Below are 21733 nucleotides of genomic sequence, written 5' to 3' on the forward strand. Positions count from 1 at the left end.
CATGCTTGTCAATGTGGTGTTCTCTCTCTCCACCCAGTGACCTTTTCTTCGGCTTCCTGTGTAGGTGGATTAGTTATAACCACCACGGTGAGCAGCCCCGGGTCCCAGGAACACACAGTGATGTGCCCTGCACTCCAGTAATAGCAGTTCATGTGGGCCCACATGGGTAGATCATACAGCTGTCTGGTCAGAGATTAGCACGCCCAGAGTGCAGCAGTGAAAGGATAATGCTCTAACATGAGCCTGGATGCTTTAGAGAGACGTAGGTACAAGGATTGGATGTGAACCACAGCAGCCTCAAAAGTGTTCATGGCTGGCATGGAAGGGCCCGCAGACAAGAGTAGGAACCCTGAGATTGCAGGACCAGCACATAATACTTCTGCTTTGAGCTCTGTTGGGTTCTTAACTGCAGGTCACCGTGGTTCATAAGATAACCAGTCTGAGACTAAGTTTTCTTTGTCAGCAAAGACCGCACCGGGTAACTGTGAAGATGAGTCTGGTGGTTACAATGGACATAGTTTACCAGGCAGACTCGCTGAGTTCCTGTGGCTGGCGAAGACGGTTGGCCACCTGCCTTAGTTTTTCCTTTCATTTGTAGGCCAGAATGCAGAGAGAGGTGTCACCTGCCTTTGGAGGCAGACAGGCATCCCTGGGTTAGCAACACCAGTTCACAGGACATGAACAAATAGGAGTATGTATTTTAGGTGTTTGTGTAGGAAGGGCAGGCATCACCTCTTCGGTTCACGGCACCTTATGACAGTGTCTTTGTGAATGAGTGGTTCTGTATCTAAAAGACGACGGTGCTTGGTTCTGTTCATGAAGAGGGAAGTGCAGTCAGTGAAATTTAAAGGAACAGGTGGGCACTGGAGTTTACATTTTTCACCTTAAGGAATTCAGACCCTAGAGGCCTGCTCTTTGTGTGTGTTTGTGTGTGTGTGTGTGAGAGAGAGAGAATCTGGATCTGTTTTTTTTTTTTTTTAAGATTTATTTATTTATATATACAAGAACTGGTGTATAGGCCAGAGGTGGGGGAGTGGTAAGAGGACTCACCACAGGCAGAGTGGGGAGCAGAACAGGCAGGTTCACGGAAATACACTGCTGAGAGGAGCAGTGGGTAAGACCAGAGGTCTGCTGTGCCATGTGGGCCACCTCACCTCCAGAAATTGAACCTGCTGCAGTGGCTACAGATAGCTTCCATAGTGCTGTGCTTAACCCCTTGTGCCACCAGGGAGGCCCTAGTTTTTTGTTTTTAAAGAAAGATAGAAAGATACATTCTGCTATATTCTGTTACTCTGTTGTGCTAATTTTCCCAAAAAGTGCATCTGTTTTTCCAGCTTGGAAATAGCTAGATGCAGCTTTCTGAGGGAACTGTCAGCTTGTGTGCTGCTCTGAGCGGCCCATTCACCTGGGGTGTGCACCCCGGTTTGAGTTGCACAGAAGCCGGCAGGACCCCTGCCAGGAAGGGCCCTGGTGTGTTCACCATGGGGTTCGCTTGGCCCTTCTAGCTGGGACCATGCTGCTCCTGAGGAGCGGAGGCAGCCCCAAACACTGGGGAAGCTTGAGGGGTTGTTAGTGGAATTCTTGGGTGAGTCCTTGGACTCCCCTTCCAGGAGTTAAGCCTGCCTCATGCTTGTGCTGATTCCCAACAGGCCAGGCTTGCAGTTCCAGGAGGCTGAACCCAGATCCCTGGTGGGGCCTCGTCTGGCTTTTTGCCCAAAGAGCTGCCCATCAAGCCTCCTGGTGGACCTGTGTTAGGGTCGTTGAAGGAGGGGCGTCCCCGGAGCAGCAGTTGCTTAAGTCTGGTTGCAGATTAAGCAAAACATTCAACATTATACGGTTGTTCTACAGAATTTGCTGAGCTTTCCAGGATCTAAAATGCTTATGTTGGGCCCTCCTTGGTGGTGCAACAGGGTAAAGCACAGCACTGTGAAGCTATCTGCAGCCACTGCAGCATGAGTTCGATCCCTGCCAGGGAGCTGCTCCACATGGTGCAGCAGACCTCTCCTGCCTTGCCTGCTTCTCCCCTCAGCAGTGTATTTCAGTAGATCTGCCTGTTTTGCTCCCCACTCTGTCTCTGGTGAGTCCCATTGCCCCCTCCCATATCGATGGCCAGAACCCCAGCTCTTGTACGTATAAATAAATAAATTGTTTTACAAAATAAAATGCATACATTTTGGCCTGCCAAGTTATTTCTGATCACAATGCAGTACACATACTTAAACTACTATTTCACTTTTGATTTAAAATTAAGAACATTATGCAAAAGTAAACAAAGTAATTCTTACTTTAATTACTACCTTTAAAAAAAAAAGATTTATTTATTCATACAGAACTGGGGGACAAGCCAGAGGCGCAGGGGCAGTAAGAGGCTTCACCAGAGACAAAGTGGGGAGCAAAACAGGCAGATTGATGAAGTACACTGCTGAGGGGAGCAGCGGGCGGGCTGGGAGAGGTCTGCCACGCCATGTGGGTCACCTCCAGAGCAGGGGATCAAACCTGCACTGAAGCAGCTGCGGCCAGCTTGCAGTGCTGCGTCCCAACCCCCTGCGCCACCAGGGAGGGCCCTAATAACTAGCTTTTTGACTGTGGTGGAGACACTGGCATTCAGTGAGATCATGTGGAGAGGAGAGGCGCTAATTTTATGAGTGGCTAGTGCATCAGTAAATGTGACGTTGAGTCAGTTACACCCAGAAGGGGTGTAGCATGGGTGGAGCACCTGTCTTGGGTGGGCTCATGCCTAAGACATTTGGGGGTGACCCTGTTACCAACTAAAATTAGAGGAGGAACCAGAGCCAGTGTTAGCATGCAAGCAAGGGGTAGCCTGGGCCCCTAAGTTTGCATACTTTGAAGACATCCAGCCAACATGTGCACAAAGGCAAAGCATACTGTAAGTGTGAAGGGACTTTAATGTTTGTGCATGCAGAACAAAGAGAATAAAGAAAATAAGTGTTCCGATAAACACCCCCAATTACCCATCTCCTTTTGGGTAAATGTCCAGCCAGATAGGGTTGGCCCAAAGCAACCTCACCAAGGCATCAAAGCTTGCCACATGTCTAAGGAACCTTCTGGTAGGAAACCATAGGAAAGGGATTCTGAAGCAGGTCCCAAAAAGCTGGGACCAAAGGAGATGCTGTTTTAAGATAACACTGCCGTTGTCGGCCTCCCTCCACCTCTCACCCGTAGGTCTCTACATGTCTCTCCCCGTGTCTCCTTCCCATCAGTACCAGGGTGCAGGTCAGGATACAGGGGCCAGTGCTCTTCTTTTCTCCTTTTCTGGAACCCACCTGCCCTTCATGTAATACAGATTCACCTGGGGCTCAGCTCCAGCCATGATTAAGCGGGGTAGATAATGCTGTAGCTCCCCCTTTAATAGGGGGAGCTCTATATCACCAGGCCCGTCAGCCTGGCCCTGGTCAGTTGAGCAAGGGTGTGGTTAGTCGAGAAAACTGGAGGGTCATCAGAGCCCGGTAGCTACTGGCCATTAACTACCTGTGCCAAGGACTTCATACATCTCTCCTTTTCTTAGTTGCTCTTGTTTTCACATTTCATAGGTGAGAAATTGAGGCTCATGTATTAGGAGTGTTCTAAGACCCCCCCACACACACACCACCACCAAACTTCCAGATCCCAAAATTGAAATCAAGTACATCTGACCCAGCACACACGCATACGTGGGTGGGATTGCATTTTCCTTGGGAAGGGGAACATGGGGAGCCAGAGCACTGTCACTGGTGGGAGTGTGGTAATTGGGTGTCTGACCTAAAACTTGGAGGGGCCACATTTCAACCCATGACCCAACTCCAAACTCACAGCTGCAGGGCACGGTCACAGGGGTCCTGGTGAGCAGCACCCCCTGGCTGACAGGCATGCACAGGGAAACCCTATTAACTTGTGGATTACCCTCCTGTAAAGATAGTGCCCGCAAGCATAGGGCAGGATCTCTGTCGGGAGACGGGTAAAGAAGCATCTCGGAGCCTTTCGTGGCTTTTTCAGGCTTTAATGATCTTTCTTCAGCAATTGCTCTGGGCAAGGCCACGGGCTGGCAAGGCCGGGAGGCTGGCAGGCCTCCTGGCCCCCCGTGAATCTTTACTTTCTCATCTTTGGGCTCTCCCCTCATGGCCTCTTCCTCATGGCCTCTTCCTCATGGAGCTGTTCCGTTGCTTCTCCATTGCCCATGGTGCTCTGACACTCCCCAGCCTCAGGCGTGCCCACTTATGCACGCCCACATCATACACCAGCTGCCTGTAATCAGGCGTGGCACCCCACGCCCATGCTCCCAAGGGCCTCCTGCATTCAAGGCTGCAGCGGCCAACAGCACAAAAGCCTGACTCTTACGTACCCTGCACCCACCACCTCAGGCCCTTTGCACTGCTCTTTGGTAACACTGGTCTCCCCCCCTACAACTATCACCTCAGGGAGACTGGGAGTCTGGCAGTTATGGAAATGGAAGCTCAGTGTAAGTGAGATGCAAAGGGAGACTGCAGATCTTGGAAAGGTCTAGTCTGTCATGGAGATGCTGAAGGGGATGTTGGAGGACTCTGAGGACCTGAGAGAATCAGAACAGTTTTCAATTGGAGAGAAAAGGAAGGTGTGTGGTATTTTTAGAAAGGACTTGAATATCATCAGATTAAGAGAGGTGCTTAGTAAGTTGACAAACCTTTGAAGAGTTTGCCAAAGTGATCTTTCTGATTGTCTTATTAAAATATAAAACATAATCCAAAAAAAAAATTGAATGTTAAAAGTAAAATACAAAGCAAGAGGACTCCGTAGCTGGTAGGAAAAGTACAGATAGCAAAACATTTGTCTCACTTTTTATTCTTTGGAAGAAGACTATAATTGCATTTTTCAAATTGATCTTTAAGATGTATTTTTTTTTCAATGAAGTACCATTGTTTTATATCCTTTTCATTTTTTGACAATACAGGATGTCTCCCCTCACGTGGGGTCACCACAGTTCTTGCATCACCAAAGCACCCTCAGTCCCCACCAAAACCCACTGTGCTGTCTGCCCCTCCCCTCCCATAATTGCATATTTTTAGCTTAAAGTTTGTCAGATGTAATACCAAATAAACCACCTTTGTTTTTTTGTTCTTTTTTCTTCACCCAAAGGAAAAACCTAATCCGATTTTTTTTCTCTCTACTCCCCCCTCCACCCCCGCCAAATCATTTACTAAGAAATGATGGTTCTTGTTCAAGTGGATCTTATAAAGTTTTCACCACCTGGCCCCTGAGCCAGATATCCTCGGTTAACCCAAGGACCTGTTCTTATTTTGGTTGGCAGAAGAAACTAGATTGAGGAAGTTTTAGCAGGTGGTTTGCTGTAGCAACCTGAAAGAGTTAATGGTTTGCTTAATCATGTCCTGACACTTCTCTCACTGGTGTCCAGAAAATTCTCCCAGAGGAATCGTTCTTTCTTGTTTCTGGTTTCTTTTGACAGCATCATCACCCAGAGACTGTAACTTTCTTATTGCATCCTAATGATGTTGAGATTTTACTTAATGGTTTTAAAATTTAATATTTATCAGCTCACCAGCCTCATTTCTCTAATGATATTTGAATACTGCACAGTACCATTGAATGCCGCAGACGCAAAGCACAAAGTGCCCAAGTTGTACTGTACATGACAAGAGGCCTCTTGTCTTTTTTTCATCTGTGGGAAGTTGCAGCAATAAAAAAATAAAAACCAGTCACTTCCCTGATCACCACAAATCTGCCCTGTAACCAAACAGAAACTCAAGGAGTCAGTAAGGCAAGATAAGCCAGGCACTCCAGCTGCTGGCTAGGACACGGCAGGTCTTAGTGACATGGTTTATTCATTTGTTTTAATGGGCTTTTTATTTTTTAGAACAGTTGTAGATGTGCAAAAATGCCTGATCACTTTACAATGTAGGTTTTTTTTTTTTTTAAAAGATATATATATTTGTACATACAGAACTGAGGTATAGGCCAGAGGTGCAGGGGCAGTGAGAGGATTCATGAGAGACAGGGTGGGGAGCAGAACAGGCCAACTGACTAAGTACACTGCTGAGGGGAGCAGCGGGCGGGTCAGGAGAGGTCTGCCGCGCCATGTGGATCACTTCTGGGGCAGGGATTGAACTCATGCGGAAGTGGCTTTAGTTTCTTACTGCTGTGCTTTAACCCGCTGCACCACCAGGGAGGGCCCTACAATGTAGTTTTAACATCTAGATATTTTTCTCCTTTCTGTAGACGCCGCTTCATCTCACAGAGATCATCCTTGGAGACCCTAGAAGATATTGAGGAGAATGCCCCTCTACGGAGGTGAGTTTTCAGCGCTGGTTTTTGTTCATGCTAACAGCCTGCACAAACTTGTGCTGAAGCTGCTGCTGGTGACTAGCTTCGCAGTGTTGCACTTTAACCCATTGCACCACCAGGGAGGGCCATGATTTTTTTTTTTTTTTTAAATTACTGTCTACCAGAATTCCATTTTTAAAATGACCACATGATCCCCAGACTTGTAGTTTGGAAACCCAAACCTGAGGGCCATTCGAACTAGAAAGCTATAAAGCCCCCTATAAGTTTTGGAATAGCCCAGTTTGCATAAGAAATTGAGCATTTCCCCTTGTGGTTTCCATGTCATTTTGCCACCTGTGCTTTGATAGAAAGGGAGCCCCTCAATGTCCTTTTTTCAGGGTGCTCATGTACTAGTCAGTCTTGGACATGGTAGGAGGTGCCCCACATCCCTCCACAGCTAATAACTGGGGAAGCTTGTTGAGGACTTCTACGAGTGCTCCCTTTGGGCATCCTTTCTTTTGCCCTCAGGATTAGAGAAGTACTTCAGGGCCCTCCCTGGTGGCACAGTGGGTTAAAGCACAGCACTGCAAGTTAGCGGCAGCTGCTTCCGTGCTGGTTCAATCCCCACCCCGGAGGTGACCCACATGGCTTGGCAGACCTTTCCTGTCTCCCCGCTGCTCCCCTCAGCAGTGTACTTCATTGATCTGCCTGTTCTGCTTCCCACTCTGTCTCTGGTGAATCGTCTTGCCCCCTGCACCTCTGGCCTGTACCCCAGTTCTGTATGCACAAATAAATAAAAGTACTTGGGAGTCATCTTTTTGGGGGTCACAGTAATTTGTGAGCTGTGACCAGCAGTTTTCTCTCTAAACCTGCACTGCTTCATCTGGCCCTCCTTTAGTCCACCCCAGCCAGGCTGGCCAGCCTGGGGGTGCCTCTCTGGCAAGAGATGAGGCAAGGTTCACAGTGTGACTTCACAGGGAATGTGCAGCGGGTGGCAGAGGCAGAGACCACGGGAGGAATCCCACTGGCCAGACCAGCTCCCCCGGAGCTACATCTCCTCTCCTTGTGCCTCGGCCCCTAGCCAGGACTTCCAGGCCCCAGGCTCCTCTCTCTGAGCCTGGGCAGATACTGCTGTGGAAAGGCTCCTGCCCTACCTGGAGCTTCAATACCCAGGTTACAGGCCTTGTCCACAGGCCACCTGGTTGAAGACTGGCACACAGATAGGCCCGGGGTCTGGTGGAAAGTTTCTTGTGACCTTGACTAAAGAAATGCCAAAGAGAAAGGCAGGTCTGGACAGTCAGATTTCTTTTTCTTTTTTCTAAAAAGATTTATTTATGCATACAAGAACTGGGGTATAGACCAGAGGTGAGGGGGGTGAGAGGAATCACCAGAGATGAGTGAGGAGCAGAACAGGCAGATTGACTGAAATACACTGCTGAAGAGAGAGAGTCAGGAGAGGTCTGCCGCGCCTTGTGGGTCACCTCCCTGGCTGGCAATTGAACTCGTGCTGCAGTGGCTACTAATAACTTCAGAGTGCTGGATTTTAACCTGTTGTACCACCAGGGAGGGCCCGACAGTCAGATTTCTACTTCTGATATCTTTTTGAAAATGTGTGGAGCCTCTGGGCCCATCTTCAGAGGCGGGGCTTATGGCTGCATGACTGGTGTGGTTTCGGGGGCAAGTCTTCTATCAGCCACTATTAAATGTTAGCAAAGGGCTGTTTCCTGGAAGGAGTCTTACCAAAAACTTTAAGTCAAATTAGGGAACTGGCTGCGGGCCAAAGTAATCTGAGAGTGGAAAAGAACCAGGCACCGAGTGGCTTTGGCATTTGAGCAGGTAAGGTCACCCCTACCCCAAATAACAATGAATAGAACTACAAAGCCACTGGGGTCCCCACAGGCTGCAGAAGCCATGCGCCTTTGAGCATTATAGTGACTGAGTCAGAAACCAGGTAAAAAAAGTTACAGGCTAAAAATACTAATTTTTTCCATAGGTATTTCAGGAGCAGGGGGTGTCTCTGAGGAGGGCAGGGTGCTGTGTTCCTCTCTGTCAGTCTCCTCCTCTCATAAACCCCCCAGGCTCAACCCTCCACCCCTCCGTCTTGTCAGAGCACAATCAGGAGAGCACACGGGACAGTGGTGATGGCACAGGGGTGAAGTGGTGGTGGGACATCCATGGGGACTACTGCCGAGATGAAAAAAATGCACAAAAGGAAAAAAGATGTGAATATGTATATATAATTTTGTGCACATTAAATGATATTTTAATTAGGAGCCTTACATGGGGGGAGGGTGAGAAGGACTCAAAAAAATTAAGGGTACCTCAACCAGAAGTTTATCCAACTCTCACAGAATATGGTGCTGAATGTCCAACAAATCTGTGTCAATTTGAAAAAGTCAGAATGCAAAGGAGTTTGCGCAGTTTAAGATGTTTTTATTTTCCCAAATGGATGTTTTAAAAATTTCAAAATAGTGCTGTTATTTACTTTGGAGCTTACTCTTTCCTGAGAAATTCAATAAGCTCAGCATTTCGGCAGGGATCTTAGGTTACGAGTCAGGGGACTTGCGTTCTTGATCTCCTTCTACTAACTGGTTGGGGAGCCTTGGAAATGCTCTAATTTCTCGGGGGCCTCAGTTTTCTCATCTACAAAATGGGAGAGGCAGCTAATCCCTGTGGCCCTTTTCAGTTCCCCAATTCTGTGCAATAAATGTACCAATAATGACACTGAAGTGTTTCTGGGAAGTGAGGGGGTGGAAGGCTATTAGCCCAACTTGCTTTAAACCCCGCACATTGAACAGATGGTTCCAAGGCATCTATTAAAAACCTTTTGCATAATTAAGTGTATCCTGTAATCAGTGCTAACAAGAAACAGCTAATCTTTCATTAAATTAGTTTTTAATTTAATTCCATCCTAACTTAATTTTGCATCACTTAAAATCTGTGTTTTTAAATGAATGTTTACACGTGAATGCAGGCAGCTTTGAAATTAATTCGTTCTTTGCTTAACCTGCCACAACCTGAGTGTTCAGTCTTCCAGTTTCCTTGGCAATTGTTGCTAACGCCACAGTTCTCTTCAAGTGCTGCTGCGATTCCCCAGTGGCTTAGCTGAATGCTTCAAAACATAACGTGACAACAAACAGCTCGTGGAAGGAAGGCCTAGATCACCAGCTCTGCCGTGAAGAGTTGGGTGCTGAGGTTAAAGATCCTCTGTCGAGCTGTACGTCAGAGTCTCATCTCCACCAGAGCACCAAGAAATGAGCATTTAAAACCAGAGGGATGGTGGGCCTTCCCTGGTGGCGCAGCGGGTTAAAGCACAGCACTGAGAAACTGAAGCCACTTCCGCATGAGTTCAATCCCCGCCTGCCCCGGAGGCGACTACATGGCGCGGCAGACCTCTCCTGACCCGCCCGCTGCTCCCCTCAGCAGTGTACTTCGTCCATCTGCCTGTTCTGCTCCCCACTCTGTCTCTGGTGAATCCTCTCACCCTCCGCAACTCTGGCCTGTACCCCAGTTCTGTACGAATAAATAAATAAATCTTTAAAAAAAAAAAAAAAACCAGAGGGATGGACTGAGAGGTTTTCCACTGGCTGGGTGGAAACAAGTACCCTAGAAATGAGTCAGGACATCTACTAAAAATTTTCAGAAAAATCTCAGTTCATCTGCAGCATGTATGGCAGCCATTGCTGCCTGCCCATCATCCTAGCCTGTCTAGGTGTTGGAACTGTTGCTGTCACCCCCCACCCCACCCCAACACTGTTGTTACTCACCGCCCCTGTGGCCATTTTGCCATAGGGCAAAAGGGTGCACCGGTGTGGGGGCACAGTGGGGTGCAGGCTGGCAGAATGGGAGGCATCAGAGAGACCTGCACAGCAGTCCAGTCTTTACTCCCCTTGAGGGCACAGCTCAAGGGACAGTGACTGACGGCCCCAGGCCAGACCTCAGGGGTCAGCTCTGACATTTCAGTTTCAGAGGAAAGTTAGGAATTTCGTATTCAGATCTGGAGAACAATGACAGGGAGAAGGTGCCGCCTCAGGCCATCACCCCTCCATGCGACAGGGTTTGGGCCTGCTGCTCGTTGCCGCTTTGGGGAGGCAGCAGGTCTGTGAAGTGCCCGAACCCACTCCCAGTCCAGCTCTTGGCCCACTGTGCCCCCCACAGCTGTGCCAGGAAGGTCTGCCCTTTAGGGGAAGCAGGTTAAAGGTGTGAGAACACTCGAGAATACTTGGTCTTGTCCAGAAACCAGTGGGAACACACCTTTACACTTTGAGATTCTCTCTGCTGTTTCTAGAACCTTCTTAGTGTGAGAGATAGGATCCTGGGTTACCTGTGGCTCTAAGGCAGTTGGAGGCCCTGGGGCTGCTTCTAGAAGGCTGCCCCAAGAAGGCAGAGTGGGCACTATGCCCTCCAGGCTCATGCTGGCTAACTCTGGCTTTAGAAGCTTGTCAGAGGAACTGTTCTAACCCTGTCTGGAATATCCTCTGGCAACGTTCTGCTAGTTTTTAAAAGTCTATTTAAAGCAAGAGTTAAGGATCCTTCCTAAGGGCTACCATGTTAGGAAGAAGGGGGGCAAATGGTAACCAGCCTTCATAGCTGATAGTTTCTTAATAATCACAACACTTGACATTCGTTTGTGAATATTTGTCTATGTACAGGTCAGAGTGTACATCTGTGTTGGGGTGTGTCACTGGAGTACACATCATCGCATTTAATTCTGACAATCACGCTGGGGTGAAATTGCAATATTAACAGTGATGTGTCCAGGCCAGTGGTGAGTTTGTGCCCCCTGGGAACACGATGGCTTCTGCTGAAGCATGGGGCATGGGCTGTGGAGCCAGCCCAGATGCAACAGACATGACCAGAGGGGGCTCTCCCTCCTCTCTGCCCAAGGCCTGGGGAACACCCCCCTTTCCTGATTAAACCCTAGGACATAACTGATGCGATGTCTCAACTTCAGCCTGCCCTCCTTCCCTGCAGTGTGATTTTTTTTTTTAAGTTAAATTACCATTTAAGTTGCAGTCTCTTACGGAGAAAAATAATTTTCAGTACTTTCTGAGAAAGGGCTCCTAGGAAGACGGGTCCTTGCAAGAAGGGTAGGTCAGGGCACTTGGAGGTCTGGCCCTCGAGGTCTGGCCTGGGGCCGTCAGTCACTGTCCCTTGAACTGCGCTCTCGCAGGGGAGTAAAGATTGGACGAGCTGTCCAGGTCTCTGATGACACCCATTCTGCCAGCCTGCACCCCACGGTGCCTCCACACCCGTGCACACAATTGTACCTCCTTGTTGGGTCATCTCTCTTACGCGGAACCTCAAAGGTCAGAACTGGCTTAAGGTAGTGATGGCTCAGTGCAGACCTCAGTGTGGCTTTGGAAAGGGGGCTCCACTTCCCTGGAACTCAGCCCCTGAGGAACAAGGTCTCAGGGACCCACACCTCAGGATTGGAACTGTGCAGGTGGCCCAGGGTCAGGGAGGTTTAAGTGAAAAATCCTGTTGGTAGCAAAATCCCAAACAGAAAAGTCACAACTGCCTTTCTCAAGGAAAAACAAAAATTTTTTAACTCTCTGGTGTTTTTTTTTTTTTTTCTGTTGCCATTCTATAATTTGGAGTTTGCCAGGTAACTATGAGAAAAAGATATACACAAAAAATAGATTCACATAAAATAAGATCTTTTCAACCTGTGTTCTGTTCTGTCAGCCCTGTAGTACAAGCAAAGGTCATAAAATCCAGGGTAAAAAAGCATCTGAATCTAAGTCATTTTGCACAACAAATATTTATTTATGATTGACCTTAAAATGAAAAAAGAAAAAAAACAGTCTGTAGCCTGTAGCCAGGTGTCTGATTTTCATTCACAGTGAAGCTGTACCTTCCAGCCACAGGGCAGCCATCCAGGTAGATCAGGGCACACTCCTGCTATGGAAGAAAATGATCCGAGACTCTTTTTAAACTGAATTTTCCAGTGTCTCTACCTGACCACCCACCCCCAGTCTTTAAATTTACAGTTTTGTGTTCCCATTACCAGTGTTCATACAGGGGGATTCTTTTTAAGGTGACAATAAAGAATGAGGTCTTTGGAAACTGTGTAGATAATGTTATTGTAACTGAAGACAATAATTTTCATTAGCTGGCTTTTCAGCAACCCATATAATTATTATCAGTATTATCAAGGAAGTTGTCTGTCATTGGCTTTTTTTTTAAAGCTTCCTTGCTTCCAGCCGTGTAGCCGTGTCGTCCTCATTATCCTTAGGGTGACTCAACCGTGCCTCTGCTCTTTCCTTCCTGTCTTTGTGTGGAGATGTCTCAGCTGTCCAACCGGCATCTGACGGTGTTTCTGGAATGATTTTATTCTCAGCTGTCCAACCGGCATCTGACGGTGTTTCTGGAATGATTTTATTTTTCAGATGTCGAACTCTCTCAGGTTCGCCCAGACCAAAGAACTTTAAGAAGATTCATTTTATCAAGAACATGAGGCAACATGATACCAGGAATGGAAGGTAACATACTCACAGAAACCACCCCTCCAGCTTCCCTGTTGTGGGAGGGGGTGGGCCTGCTAGGAAGCAGAGGAGGAGGCTGACTGAAGAGCCAGATCTCAGCAAAGTCATGACTGCTGTTGAGATGAACGGGATCTCATGTAACCTTCCCAAACAGACCATTTCCACCCCCCAGCCACCACAAGCGTCCAGTGACGTCTGCAGATAGTAACACTCACTCAGAGTGACCACAGGCTCAATGAGATTAGTAGAATAACCATAAACTGAATTTTAATTGTATCTAAACATATTTTTATAGAAAACTTGAACAACAAACAGTTTGGGGGCTCCCCCTCCCCCTTTTTTTTTGGCTGTGTGGGGTGTTGTTTTCTTCTTCCTCCAGGGCTGCATGCTCTGGTCAGTAAACATCCCTCCAGATCTGCGCCTGAACTTAGTTTTGGCGCTAGCTTTGATGACTCCCTTTAGGAGAGTAGAAAGGCGACTTTGCCAACAGATTCTTCCTGGGCGCTGATTCAGATTGCTGGGCTGCTGACATGTGGAGCACATGTTTCTCCAGACCTGCTCTGGCTCTTTTGGAAAGCACTGTTAAATGAAAATTAATGTGGTTGAAAATTCTATGACCATGATCTTAAAACTCTCCTGGCGACACATGGATAGCCACCTTGCTATGGACTGAATGGCCCAGTCCATTCCTGGCAGTGGTCAACTGCACTGGAGACAGAGTTGCAAGGCCCCAGTGCTCTGCATTCCTCTGGCAGCTCCTCCCTACTGATCTGGGGCATGGACAGTTATTTCCTTGAATGTGGGAGAGTCAGAGACACTGGCCCAGAATGGTGGGCTTGCCAAAAAGTTTGGGGGCGTAACTCCTTTTCATTTACAGAAGATTCTATCGGCCCACACATACTACCTTAGCTCATGCATGATAAATATTGCCAGAAACATCTCTAGTTAGCCTCATGGAATGACAAAAACCCAGCCTTGCTGTAACTTAATCTAAAATTTGTTGTACAGTCTACATAGCACTAACAATTACAGGTTTTTTTTTTGTTGTTTGTTTTTTTTTAAGATTTATTTTATTTATGCTTCCAAGAACAGGGGTATAGGCCAGAGGTATGGGGGTGAGAAGATTCACTGAGACAGAGTGGGGAGCAGAACAGGTGGATTGACTGAAATATACTGCTGAGGGGAGAGTGGGTAAGACAGGAGAGGTCTGCTGCACCACGTGGGTCAGCTCCCTGGTAGGGATTGAAGTTGTGCTTCAGTGGCTGCTGATAGCTTATTGTGCTAAGATTTAATCCCTTGTGCCACCAGGGAGACCCGATTGCCGTTTTAAAGATGTTCTTTTGTGAGAGTTTATACCGATTTTCAAACCTTCCCTGCATAAAAGGCAAAGCTGAGCTCTCATCAGACAATTTTTATCTAGCCAGTGTCTGTTCCTTTGTGCAGCATAGAAGCCTACAGTTGTCCAGTCAGGACACTGAATTCCTCTCTCACCCTTCCTCTTCCTGTCACGATTATCATGCCTCATTCATGTTCCTGCCACGTTTTTCTTTTCTTCTGAGATATCCGTACTTGCTAAACTCAGATCTTACTTATGTCATTTTTAGTATAATTATTCATTAAATTACATCGTATTTCTTTTTGTAATCTCTTGAGCCATAAAATAAACGCAGAAAGTCTCTAAGTAAAAGTGACAAAGCCAAATAAATGAGATGTCTCATCTCCCGCAGCTCTTGACAAAGCCAGACAACCAGCCTCTAGTGAGAGGATGTAGCTAATGAAGGATTTGGTTGAGTGGGATCGCCAGCATATGTGACCAAACTTCCTTCCCCATCATGCCCTTGACCAGGAACAATGCAGACAGTCTAGATGGCATGCAATGCTGATAGTTTTGCAGGGCAATTTTTTTTTTCAAGATTTATTTATTCATATAGAACTGGGGTACAGGCCAGAGATGCAGAGGGTGAGAGGATTCACCAGAGACAGAGTGGGGAGCAGAACAGGCAGATCGACGAAGTACACTGCTGAGGGGAGCAGCGGGTGGGTCAGGAGAGGTCTGCCACGCCATGTGGTCACCTCCGGGGCAGGCGGGTATCGAACTCATGCGGAAGTGGCTTTAGTTTCTCAGTGCAGTGCTTTAACCCGCTGCGCCACCTGGGAGGGCCCTTGCAGGGCAATTTTTAGAGGGAACCACAAGGAACTCTTCACTTACCTGGAGATATGAGAACTGGGACTTAGGGCAGGAAAGCCTCAACAAGTTTGTTGTGGGAACACAGGCTACATGCCGGTTTTATCTGTCCAGGTGACAACTACTTTTCCTGGGCCAGAAAAAGATGAAAGGGCTGAGGGTGCTTTCCTTCCCCGCCCTGCTTTATTATCGAGGATGGATTGTTCTTAGATGAAAGAAGCTGGGAAGCTGCCAGGAAGGAAAAAAACGATGATTTCTGAGGTGACAGAAGGAAATGGAGGCCAAGAGCTAATGAATGGGAGGATGTGAACAGGCCTTTGAGAAAGGAAAGAGAATCGTCCCCGCCCCCTGCTGGGCAGCAGGAGTGTGGTTTCCTGTTAGAGGGTGGTAGGGCCAGCGTGGTGGGAAGAAGGATCATGCCTTCAGGAGAGAGGACTGGAGAGTCTGTCTCCCCTCCTCAGGAGTAGGGAGCAAAAATTTGAGTCATTCCACTCAGGTTTGCCTTTCTGTGTTAGGAAGAAATGAGGCTCAGGGAGAAGGCTGGAGGTATCCATTAACATGCTTTATGGTCAGGACTGAAAACAGAATGGCCTGAGGTGAAAAACCTGGGGAAGAGCAGCCCGTACAGAGGGTCCCAGTGGAGCCCTCCTCTCCATTCCTACACCCAACCCCCCTCTCCCCCAGCCCCAGTTTCTCTGCACTCACACCCTGGCTCAGGTCTCCTGCCCTCCCTCTCACACAGACTTCTCAGACTGCAGGCTGAGCCCAGGCCCGCCTGCTGTTCTGGAGCAGAAGACCTTGGAGTTAGGGCTTCTGTCTTCAAGCACCCCGACCCTGAGCACCAGGCACTGGCATGGAGAAGGACTTGGTTCTCCAGTCTCAGCAGTGACAAAATCACTATTGTCGTTGGTGGAGTGCAACTGACAAAATAGAGGGGAGCACTGTCCGGAACCTCAGTCCCTGACCTGACTCTGAATGTTGAACACAATTATAGATAAAAAGAAGGGAAATATTAAAACTGAGAACCAATACTATAATAGAAGATAATTATTTGACGGGAAAAAAAAAAGTGCCAACCCAGTTTGCCTTCTAATCAGTAATACCAGGCTCACTGCTCAGAACTTAACCTTGGGAACTTGGCAGGCCTTATGTTTATTCACTTCATGCTTGACGTCAGGCGGAGCCCCACAGACATGGAAGCGGGAGTGCACACCTCCCAGAGCAGGTGCGGTACCATGGGGACGCAGCCCACTTTAAGTACCAGCTCCCACTTCAGTCTGAAATCAGTGATTTCTGTGAGACTGGCCCTAGAGACCTCAGGGGGCTGGTGGATAGAGGAAGTGCAGACAGCCAGGCAGGAGTGTTTCAAAGCCCTGCTGCACCCTTCAGGCAGCTGGAACCAGGAATAACTGCTGGACACAGTACAGACCCAGCGACCAGGGTCTGTCCCTAGAACCTGACAGGCCGCTGAGTTCTTCCTGGTCCTGCTGAGCGTTTCCCAGCAGGTAGCTGAGGCAGGAAGGGAGCCCTGTGCTCCATTTCTACCTCTGTATTAACACAGACCTGCAGGTGATGGGGACGCCACGTTGGACTTGATAGCTAGAAAAGAAGGCAGTGCTGGTGAACCTCAGGAAGATGAAACACATGGAGTTCGCACTGAGAAGTGGATTCTTGTGGCTGCAACCAAATTGCCCAAGAGGATTATAAATTGCCCTTGAGTTATTTTAAGGTGATAATGGGCAACACTTACTGAGTGCTTACTGTGTAGGTTTTATTGCAGTCATTCAACTTAGTGGGTCTTTGTTGAGTAAGTGAGTGGAGAGAACTTGTAGATAAGTTTCAGTCTTTATAACTGTCTTGAAGAATGGAAAGAACATGATAAAGCAAATAATCTTGGGGAAAAAAAACTGATGAGAAAGGCATTACTACTGTGTTAAGCAGAATAAGTCTCTCTCCCCCCCCCACCCCCCCGCCAAAGATGTCCATTTTGTAGCCCCAGGATCTTTGAATGTATTTGGTTACATGGAAAAGGAGACCCAAGGTTGCAGACAGAGTTTGGGGCTGCTGACAGGCTGCCTTTAAAAGAGGATTATCATGGACTATCTGAATGGGACGGAAAGGATCTTCAGAAGTGGAAGAGGGAGGCAGGATAGTCAGAGTCAGAAGAGATGATGTGAGAAAGACTCAACTGTCCACTGCCGACCTTGAAGATGGAAAAACGGGTCCCAAGCCAAGGAATGTGGCCGCCCCTGGAAAGGCAGGAAGCTCCCTTAGGCCTCCGGTTGGGAACCAGCCCAGCTAACACCTTGCTTGTTTAGTCCCATGAGACCCATTTCAGATTTTGGACCTCCAGAATTATAACATAATTCATGTTGTTTTAAACTACTAACTTAGTGGTAATTTGTTACCACAACCAAAGGAAACTAAAACACTCATCACCCTAGTTTACAAAGGAGGAAACTGAAGCTCACAGCTGGAAAGGGGGGTAGAATCCAGATGCAGACTTCAGACTCTCAAGCTCATTCTCATGATCAAAGGGATAGCGGAGTTGATCCTCACACTGAATGACACAGCATGACATGGTGAGCTTTGAGGAAACTGTTGAATTCTGATGTTTAAAATCATTAGCTAAAGGCTAATGACTAATAAAAGAATGGCTTGAGCAAACTTACAGAATCGTGTATAGCAGAGTAAAATCTAGACTGAACGAAAGATTGCTAACAAGAAAATGTATCTGCTACACTCTTACACTACTGGCAGGAAGTAAAATGTGCAGTCACTATGGAAAAATCAGCTTAGCTGTTTCTCAAAAAATTAAACATAAAAATTACTATATGACCCAGCAATTCCACTGCCTAAAAGAATTGAAAAGAGGATGTTTGTAGACCAATGTCCATAGTAGCCTCGTTCACAGTAGGCAAAAGTGGAGATAATCAGAGGGTCCATCAACAGATGAATAGATTCTGATAACAAAAATGCAATGTAGACACATAAAAGGATATTATGCAGCCATGAGAGGGAGTGAAGTATGATGCTTATTGCAATTAAGTATGAACCCTGAACACTGACTGAAAAAAGCCAGACACCAAGGTAAGATATTGCATGACTCCTTTTATAGAAAATCTGAAATTGCTAGATCCATACAGAGAGAAAATACGTTAGAGGTCACCCAGGGCCTGGGGAAGAGGGAATTGTTGCATAATGGGGATAGGTTTTTGCTTGAGGCAGCATAAAAATTTTGAAAATAGTGGTGGTGTTTGCACACTATCATGTATGTGCTTAATGACACTGAATTGTATTCAAAAATAGTTGACTGGCATATTTTATATTACTTGTATTCTGCTGCTATAATAAAAACCAATGATGGCTTTTAAAACCATATTCAAAAAAGCGGGGAAAATGGTGGGGGACTTCTTGGGGCTGATGGTATAGGGACAGAACTGATGTCAGCTGCTGAGCTAGTTTTAGCTTCAACATGTAGAACTGAAATGTAGACACTAAATAAAGCACTGAGCTGGGCACAGCGTAGGCCCTCAGAAGAGTTTGTGGAATAAATGCAGAGGCCTTTTAAATGAGTTTCAGTCTTCAGGACAAGAACACAGGAGATGCAAAGAATCTAGAAATACAAGTCATCTGTAAAATGCCAAGTGAAAAGCCAGGTCAATATTATCTTAAAGTTAGAAAGAGCCTGAAGTGATGGTGGAGGGTAAGTTCCAATACTCATACACCAGCAAGCCTGGAGCTGATTCTGGCTGAGTTCTGGGATGGGTTGTTAAATGAATGGTTTGTGTGCTTCAGAAAAGAGCAGAGGTTTCTAGCAGTCAACATAACTCCACTGAGAAAAAGTCCGGTTACATTAACTTCATCTCCTTATTCAGCAAACCAGGGCTTGCCTTCAACATGGCTTTTCTTGACTTCAGCAAATGGTAGGCTACGCCTCAGTACAGCACATCCCAGTGAGCTGAATGGCGAAACATCCAACAGATGAAGCAGGAGACCCTGCAGCTAGCTGAAATTTGTTAGCTGCCCATTGTTAGCCTGAGGGGTGATTAGAAAGAATAATGTGAGGGTTCCCTTTGAGCATTAGCTCCTCTGTGGCATGAAGGCCAGCAGCTTCTCTTTGGCCATGTGGAAGGTCAGAGCAGGAAGAGAAGGGGAATGCTTTACAGACAAGAACCAAGACTCAGTTTCTTCAACACTGGGAACCCAATTCACTGAGATGAAACTTAGCAGGGATGAGTGTGAGGGAGGTAGACGATAACTACAGTGCAGGCCAGACTATAGGGAAGAGCATTCGGGGTGGCTGGAACAACAGCTGTGGAGTCGCTGAGGCTGGACTCTGCAGTATGCAAGTGAGAAACTATAGGAAAGGCTTGTGGGTGGAGTGGAGAAAAGAGAGGAGCCCCAAAAAGAGCAGAGAGAGTCCATGGAGAAGGCATCTGCTTTTGTTAGGAGGGAGGTGGATGCCTTGAGGACACTGAGCAGAGGGCTTGCACGATCTAGCTGCACGGATCAGGGCAGTGCTGGTGTTCGGATAACCTTGTTCTAGAAAAGTAGAGGGTGTGGTATATTGTCCTCTGAAAGTGAATTTATTTTGAAGTTCAAAACTGACCACAAGTGTTGGAGCAAACTTTTTGTGCCCCAGGCCATAGCATCTAGAAGGCTCTGGATCAAGGTGACTGCCAAGTGGGAGTGGCCACTCATTAGAAAAGCTGGTGCCTGTTAGCTCATAGGGCTCCTTCACCTGGGTTACCAGAATGGCAGGGGACGATTCAGACCCTGAAGACCGAAGGCAGCCAGTGGCCTCCCAAATCCTTTGTCTGGTGACTCTCAAGGTCCCATTGACAAAGTACCTTTCTTGTTGGCCCTTCGAACTCTTAAGACTCAGAGCCATTTGTGTGAGTGATAAAAGACAAAAAGAGCCCTCCTTTCAAGTGGGTGTTGCTCGCCCTCAGGCATGCAGCTTGTGGGCATTCTCTGGCATCCTTTTGAAGTCATCTGGTTTCCCAACATCTGCTTACCCCAAGTGATGGCTGCTGTGGTCTGCTTTGAGAATCTTTCATTCTGAGCAAGCAGAGAAGTGTTCTTTGCTGTGAGTGCCTGGGCTGCCTGGTCCCTTGGGAGGACTTTTCAAAGAGATTGAAGAGGATTTGAGATGGGAATAGATAAAAAGTAGCTAGAGTGCTGCCTCTTTAAAGAATGAACCCAGTAGGAAAACAAAACAAAAATATCTAAAAGATTTTAGCACCTTTTATCTACTTTTTAAAGTAAGTTGGCAAATGTGCAGTAACGGAATTCACATTGTTGACTTTCCTTTTAATACGGAAAGCTTTGGAGAGAATGGGGGGAGTAGGGGATGATAACAACAACTTTAAGACTTTGTTTGTGATCTCATCAGTTCCAAGCTGTGAACCGAGTTTAATGAGTTGGAGAAAGTGGCACATTTCAAAAAATAAAAATACAAACAACTAGTTACCAGCTCTGGATCAGCTTTCTTGAAAGAAGAAAATTCACTGCCTTCTCCCTCAGGAGCTCATCCAGTTTGATAGATGGTGAGCCTCTTCTGAGGCTCCCCACGACGTCTGCTGAGCAGGCATGCGCTTCCCTCTTGGAACTTCGTTCCTCACTAGAAGACTAGAAACCCTGACTCCTCTGAGCCGCAGAGGTGGTAGGAGGCATCTGCATCACAGCAACCATGTCTACAACCAATTGTGAGTGACACCTCTGAATTGAGGGGCAATGCGTGGCCAGCTTGGATTGAGACTTCTGGAATGCCAAGACCTCACTGAAACTTCTGGCCCAGGCTTCTCTCCGAAAATGTGCCCAGAGCAGCTCTCCAATGTGACTGATCTACTCCCTTTGTTTCTCCTGGTGCTGAGGGTGGGAACAGAGGAGCTGGCTGGTAGACCCACCATTGGGAGCTCTGGTCACTATGTCCTGGAGATGGGGGGCGAGCAAGGAGGGAGGTCAGCACTGCATACTAGGTTTAATGAAAGTGTTATTCTTCGTACCTTTTTTGAAAAGCATGGAGGTTGTGCTAGCTTCCTCTGTGACTCTGCAAGCAATTTTTCGGAGAAATTATTTTCATTGGTAAGCAAGTGTGCTTTTTGCGTGTATGCTGCTGAAACGCTGTGGCCTACAAGTATATATCACTGCTTTTCAACCAGTTTGATTTGTAGGGTATAAAATGAGGAAAGAATTAGGGGTTAGAATTGGACAAAGCTTCTCTTGGTGATTCTGTTTCAATTCTCTCCTTAGCTAGAGACTTGGGAGCCTGGGGGGACACCAGTTCTTGGTCCCCACCAGTGGTATGCGGTGTTCTCAGGAGAAATTACCTGAGTTACAGAGAGTAGGCAGTGCAAGGCCGGGGGCCAAGTGTGGCCTGACATGGAAGGGCTGGTAGGAGAGGACTTGAGGGCTCAAGAGGGGACTGTAACTTCTATGACACTGTACTGGGTTTGTCTTCCTCTTAACTCCCCAACTTAGGCCTCAAAATTGTGTTGACTACTAACCTCTAGGGCCTTAGCATGTGACCTTTTTGGGAAATAGAGTCATTGTAGATGTAGCTGGTTAAATGAGGTCATATTGGACTAAGGAGGACCCTGATCCAATGCCACCAACACTATCATAAAAGGGACAAATTTGGAGACAGACACAGACACACACACGGAGCCTGTCGAGTGAAAGTTGGTCTTGGGTGTTCTATTGCCCCCAAACCAAGGAGCTTGCAGAAGCTAACAGAGAGGCCCAGAGCCTTTATCAAGAGGAGCAGGGGGCTCTGGGGACACTTTGAGCTTGAATTGCTGGC

At 47.2% G+C, this 21733-nt stretch overlaps 1 protein-coding gene across 1 annotated transcript in view; it reads left to right on the top strand.

Annotated features, from left to right (window-relative positions):
* Positions 1–21733, top strand: part of CABLES1 (Cdk5 and Abl enzyme substrate 1) — a gene marked incomplete at its 5' end in the record, with an annotated part of 103234 nt that overhangs the window by 38392 nt on the left and 43109 nt on the right. The window contains 2 exons of the mRNA XM_012725780.1: positions 6208–6279; positions 12645–12737. Of these exons, the coding sequence (XP_012581234.1) occupies positions 6208–6279; positions 12645–12737 (165 nt within the window). The remainder of the gene's footprint in view (positions 1–6207; positions 6280–12644; positions 12738–21733) is intronic.

The sequence above is a fragment of the Condylura cristata genome, unplaced genomic scaffold (genome assembly GCF_000260355.1).
Source record: "Condylura cristata isolate star-nosed mole 26May11 unplaced genomic scaffold, ConCri1.0 scaffold00016, whole genome shotgun sequence".
Classification (NCBI taxonomy): domain Eukaryota; kingdom Metazoa; phylum Chordata; class Mammalia; order Eulipotyphla; family Talpidae; genus Condylura; species Condylura cristata.